The 6,000-nt window shown below is 48.2% G+C and overlaps 1 protein-coding gene across 1 annotated transcript in view; it reads right to left on the bottom strand.

Moving 5' to 3' along the window:
* Positions 1 to 353: 353 nt before the first annotated feature.
* ATP8A2 (ATPase phospholipid transporting 8A2) overlaps positions 354 to 6,000 on the bottom strand; it is a 642,805-nt gene continuing 637,158 nt past the window's right edge. Inside the window, exons 37-38 of the mRNA XM_031655775.1 lie at positions 3,407 to 3,410; positions 354 to 765 (exon numbers count right to left, since the gene is read on the bottom strand). Coding sequence (XP_031511635.1) covers positions 668 to 765; positions 3,407 to 3,410 — 102 coding nt within the window. The 3' untranslated portion in view covers positions 354 to 667. The remainder of the gene's footprint in view (positions 766 to 3,406; positions 3,411 to 6,000) is intronic.

The following is a 6,000-nucleotide window of genomic DNA, read 5'->3' as shown; positions in this document are numbered from 1 at the left end:
GCCAAGTGCACCTGGAGAGGGTGCGCAAGACTCTGCCAGGGCATCAGTCGGTTTGCCCTGCTGGAAATGTGGCTAAGAGGTTCAAATAAATCTTCTCAGGTTGACTACCCCGACATAGAATTTTGTGATTTCACTGCAATCAAGAAGTTTATGCCAACTTTACACAAACAAAACAGGAATCAAAGCAGGAGAGCGACCTGCCTACAGTGAAGTCTGCATGTGGCCCGCTGGATGTAATCTGTGAGTTAACCAAACAGGAAGCAAGTGTGCCCTGCTCCAATTACACAAGACGGGCTTCTCACGCAACATAAAACTTTCCCTTTCTCCCAGGACAACTAGTACTGATGTTTAAATACTGGTGAAACATAATGTTTTTAATTTCACACCTCACAGAGCACAGTTGACTGCTTCATAACGACGTAAACAAAAGTTAGGCTAAGCGCTGCAGACAAGTTGGGAGGGCAAAGATAGCTTCCCCTGCGGTCTACACTCCAGGTTTGCAGGTTTGCGAGGGAATATGTAACTAACAAACTGCTTGGCTAAGGCCACAGAAATGTGTTTTCTGGTGTTTTGGCTGCGGACGCCAGTCTTTTCTGACAAAGATGTGTTAACACTGGGTGCAACAAACTGAATCTCTTTCCTAAGATCAGTCAGGAAAATTCAAGTCTTACTTCTTCCTGCATTTCTTTTTGGTGGTGTCATAAGCACGGATGACTTCCTCCTGACTCACAGCTCCGTGTTCTTCTTGAGAAAAAGCATACCCATCTGAAAGTGAAGCACACAGGAGAAACTGGTTAACAGGAGAATTGGGGGAGCACACTAGGTTTAGATACGCTGCTTTTTTGGCAGCGTGCGGGCGAGCGGTGTGCGACACCTGGCCTCCTTAGCCTGGGATAGTTGGAGGCTTGAGATGAAGAAACCTGTGGCCATAGAGGGGCCGTGGCAGCCGTGTGCAGGCTGACTGGGGTCCCATGGTTCTCGCTGCTGATGCTGGGATGGGAACGGCTCTGAGGGTAGGTTTCCTATTTCTAGGGGGCTGCGGCTGAGCTCAGGGTGGGAATCATACACAGTGGGTCACTGGTCCCCGTCTCCACTTTCCCACTGCCAATTAAGAGGAAATACTCCCGTCTGCCTGATGCCGCAGGAGAGCCGCTAATTTATGAAGCTGAAAACATGCAGGGAAAACACACACAACACTAACAGTGCAAGCTGGCAAAATGCACGTGATGCCCGGGGCCTTCTTGTTTATTTATTTATTTATTTGAGACACAATATTGCTCCATTGCCCAGGCTGGAGTGCAGTGGTGCGATCCTGGCCCACTGCAGCCTCTGCCTCCAGGGTTCAAGCAATTCTCCTGCTTCAGCCTCTTGAGTAGCTAGGGCTACAGGCATGCGCCACCAGGCCCAGCTATTTTTTTTTTTTGTATTTTTAGTAGAGACGGGATTTCACCATGTTGGTCAGGCTGGTCTTGAACTCCTGACCTCAAGCAATCTGCCCACCTTGGCCTCCCAAGGTGCTGAGATTTATAGGCATGAGCCACCGCGCCCAGCCCTGTTTTTAAACCAAGACTGATCTGGACTGGTAATAAGTAATCAAAGTAGGGTTGTTTCCGTGTAAAGAAAGAAAAAGGTCACACAATAAAGTCAAAAGGAATTTAGTGATTGACTGGACCTGTCGCCACAGGAAGACTGGTTCTTACACAATCAGTTCATATACTACTAATAAAATAAATAGTAGCCAAGACTCATGAAATGCCATGTGTCTAAGACACTGTTCTATAACATAGAGCTCATTTAATCCTCCCAGAAACTCTATGAGATGGGTGATTATATTCCTCCCACTTCACAGATGGGAAAACTGAGGCACAGAGATATCTGTGACCTGCTCAAGGTCACAGGCCTCATGCGTGGCGGAGCTGGGAAGCAAACCCAGGATCCACACTCTACAGCCGAGAAACGGCTTTAGTGTTCACAAGCCCAGAGTGGGGCTTTGCTTCCAACTGGCCCTTCCCACAGAAAGACATGTATAAGGCCCGCTCTCCGTAGGCTAACCCTTGTGTGTCAGGGGTCTGGAAAAGCCCCACAGCTCAATTAGACATTCTGGCCAAAAGACAACACAATCGAAACCCGACAATCTTGACTTCCATCCATTCATGCTTACAACTTATCAGGGGAGCTGTGAATTCACTATCATACTCTTTAACAGGAGAAAAGAAGTCGGAAAGTGTGCCCATGTATCAGTTCCTGGACTGCCTGCTAATTTCCTCAGACATCTGGCTTAAAAAGGAAATTTCTAGAGTATCAAGACGTACAGTAACAAGACAGAAGAGTCCTCGCGGGATGGAGAAGAGGAGGAGATTTTAAAAGAAGACATTCAGGCTGTTTTCTTACTCTGTGTGTTCCCATAACTGAGAGTCCCAGTCCAGGGCTGGCTTCCCGGCTCTTCCAGACGGCATGCCTTCCAGCCACTGCCTGAGAATGCCGAGGGCTCGGGGGGTTATCCGGGGAGGCAAGGGCTCGTCTGCAGAGGTGGCCTGAGAGTTGACTGAGGACATGGGCTGAGCAGCAGAGAGGAGGGCCCAGGCCAGTGAGGCCATGGGAGGAAGAGACAGTAGGTGGGAGAGAAGGTGATGCAAGCTGAGCCAGGTGAACAGAACAGAGAGGAATCCTCCACAGGGGCTTTTGTCTACTTGCTCACCTCCATTTCTAGCAAAACAAAACCTACAACCCAAAAATTCCCACCACGTGGTAGCCACAGTGAAGCAGCTCCCACACCAGTGTGAGCCCCCAGAGAGCTGGGAACAGGAGCAGGTGGGTCCCTGAGCCTGAAGGCAGCACCAGCCGGGAGGGGAGCTCCCTTGGAGGCGAACATGCTTGTTCCAGCCTTGGGCCCACACCTAGCACACTTGAACTTCCTGACCAGGTGGCTGTGCTTTGATACTTGGGGCTTTAGAGTCTTCACAGGATCTGCTTCCAAGCACTGGAGAGCAAATGCCACCCCTCCTGTTCTCCTAAGAGCTTTTGGATTTTCACCAAGTTGCTTAATCAGAAATCAGCAGGGACAAGGAAACCTCCGTTGCCCGGCTTTGGAGGAGCTGCCCAGCCTCCTGCCTCCCTCTGGCACCGTGCGGCACACACACTCTCATCCCAAATCCTGCACAAGCAGGTCCTTGTGAAGCGTTTCTACTGCAATCCAAGAAGAGACATCTTTCCTTGGGATGTTTCAAAGCAAATCCAGCAAATCACACTGCCTCGCCATGCTCATTATGGGTAAATATACTGCCTCATCTGCTCCGGTAACGAGGTAAATAACACTGCCTCATCTGCTCCGGTAACAAGGTAAATCACACTGCCTCATCTGCTCCGGTAACAAGGTAAATAACACTGCCTCATCTGCTCCAGTAACGAGGGTAAATAACACTGCCTCATCTGCTCTCGGTAGCGGTGAAATCCACACTGCCTCATCTGCTCCGGTAACAAAGGTAAATCCACACTGCCTCATCTGCTCCGGTAACAAGGTAAATCACACTGCCTCATCTGCTCCAGTAACAAGGTAAATCACACTGCCTCATCTGCTCCAGTAACAAGGTAAATAACACTGCCTCATCTGCTCCAGTAACGAGGCTATGTACTGTGGTCAACTTGGACAATTGCCATTCTCCACTAGTTCTTTAATAAGGAACGTTTCTAATACACCTCTGATGTCTTCCTGAGGAGGCCTGGCAGAGAAGCAGCTGCAATGGCAGGGTCACCACCAGCTCCACAGCTGCTGCACCATCCCAAGGGGCTGCTCCTCAGTCCTACTGAAGGGGTTCTGAGTAAGGAACAGTCACCCCAAAGAATTGGACATACTCTTTATAAACTCTTCTAGTGGCAGGCTGAGGACTACTGAGCTCTCTACCCTGAAGACGTTTTTCTCCACTTGCTTGTTTTTATCTTAGATTCTGGGGGCCCCAAGTGGCTGCAGCATGGGGTCGGGGTGGTGGCCAGGAAACAAAGGGTGGTTCTAGTCCTTGCTTGCTGCTACTTGTCCATGTGACTTTGGGCTCTTTAAGCTCCCTGGGTCTTGGTGTACTTTTCTGTAAATTAAATGGCTTGGACCAGGGAAGGCACAAGTTCTCTCAAGCTCCAGTCCTCTCTATGGGCTCCAGGACACGTTCATGGCCCGTCACACCCAGGCTGCAGGATCCTCTCCCTCTGTCAGTACTAGTTCGCACTGCACCAACATGGAGGCCTCCGCATCCATGCCAGAAAAGAAAGGGTTGGTGTTTGGTGTCAACAGTCTGTCCAAAAAGAACAATTAACTACGTATTATATCTCTTTTGGCCTGCTTTTTTCTCCTGGTTGTGGGGAGCTCACGGAGACATAAAAACAAATTTGGGAGTGTCCTTTTGGGAAAGGTATCTTAGCCTTTGGAACAGTCTACTTCCTGTTTAAATGGAAGGTGCAAAAGCTTTTTTCTTCTATTTATCTTGGTTTCCATAACATGCCTATGTCTGCTGGAAACCCAACTCCGGGGGCTTCTTCAGCTCATAACTCTGTCACTTCTTCTGTGTGCATTAGTGCCATGGCCACAAGGGCCTCCCATGGGATTGCAGCAGGTAATTCGGCCCCCCGGGGTGGGAAGGGTTTCAAGGTTTTCCTCTGAAGAGACAGGCAGAGAAGAGTTCCCCCTCCTGTTGTAAACCTCCCAGGGTAAGTAGAGCACCCCGAGGTCTGTGCTAAATGTCTCCCACTATCCTCCCTAGTTCCCATTGTTTGCACCCACCACCACATTTCCAGCATGTTGTACGCTAAGACTTTCTTAACCTTAACCAAGAATGAAAGTGGAGTCTACAATTCAAGAGTGAAAGGAGGATGGCTGATACGTTTATCTTGGGAGAGGGAGTCCTCCCAGGTTCAGATAAAACATTTTCCTCTTAGAAAACAGGCCTGGTGGGAGTTAGAGCTGTCACGGGAGGAGTTTTACTGGAAAACCAGACACCATCACCCCTCAACCATCCCTGCCTGCCCAGCCTCCGCCCCACCTGAGGAAGATACAGCCCTGCTCCCAGCTCTGCCTACTGAACCTTTAACTGCCATTTGCATCCAAACAGGGAGCTCAGAGGAAGCCTCCAGGTCTTTGTATCCCCCACTTTCACTCATCCTTCAGGAAGTCCAAGCAGCCAGAAAAGTCCTGATGGGGGCCTGGAGGGAGCTCTCATGGACCCAACTTTCCCTGGCTGGCTTCCTAAAGCATCTGCTTTCTAAATAGCCACAGCCAGAATGGAGGATGGAATCGTGTAGGTGAAAGGAGGTGGGAAGATAAATGGATTTCTTAGCTGTTTTGTCTTCTCTGGGTAGAACATTTGGTAAAATCCATACAATCATGTCATTTTTTTTCATTATTTTGGAATAAAACTCCCCTTAAGTAGCATTCCTTTGAATCTGCGCTCTGATAGCATCTTAATGAAAATAGCAGTTTCCTGTCTGGAAAGATTCCTAATAGCCATAGAAATGAGAAGACCATGGGGACAATGAGGAAATCAGACTGTGTGGGAAATGCTGATTACAAATATTGTATGTTGGTGGCTCACAGGAACTAAAATACTACCAAGATTAGAGTTTTTCCTGCCAGTTTCCTGGACAGACCCAGGGGGAACATAAAAGGCTGAGATCTGCTATATGCCCGTCCTGCACCCCAGGACCAGCTCTGACCACCCGATGATCTTCTCTGGCTATTAGTGACAGAAATGTCCTAAGTTATCCATCAGGTTCTGGTACTAGTCACTGAGTGTTTAAAAAATATGGTGTGATTTTAGAAGCCTTCTTATTTCTTATATTTATTCAGTAGATATTTTTGGCCTTCCAAATATTGACTTAAGAAAAGCATTTAGTAGTTGTCTTAAGACATTTATGACTCTCCCATAAAAATTCTCATTTGGTCTTTGATCACAATATATATCTCGTGTATATTCTGTCTATGGTTATTTTGAAACATTCATCAGAGAGGCAACACGG

Source organism: Papio anubis, chromosome 15 (genome assembly GCF_008728515.1).
Source record: "Papio anubis isolate 15944 chromosome 15, Panubis1.0, whole genome shotgun sequence".
NCBI lineage: Eukaryota > Metazoa > Chordata > Mammalia > Primates > Cercopithecidae > Papio > Papio anubis.
This window is presented reverse-complemented; position numbering and strand designations above follow the sequence as displayed.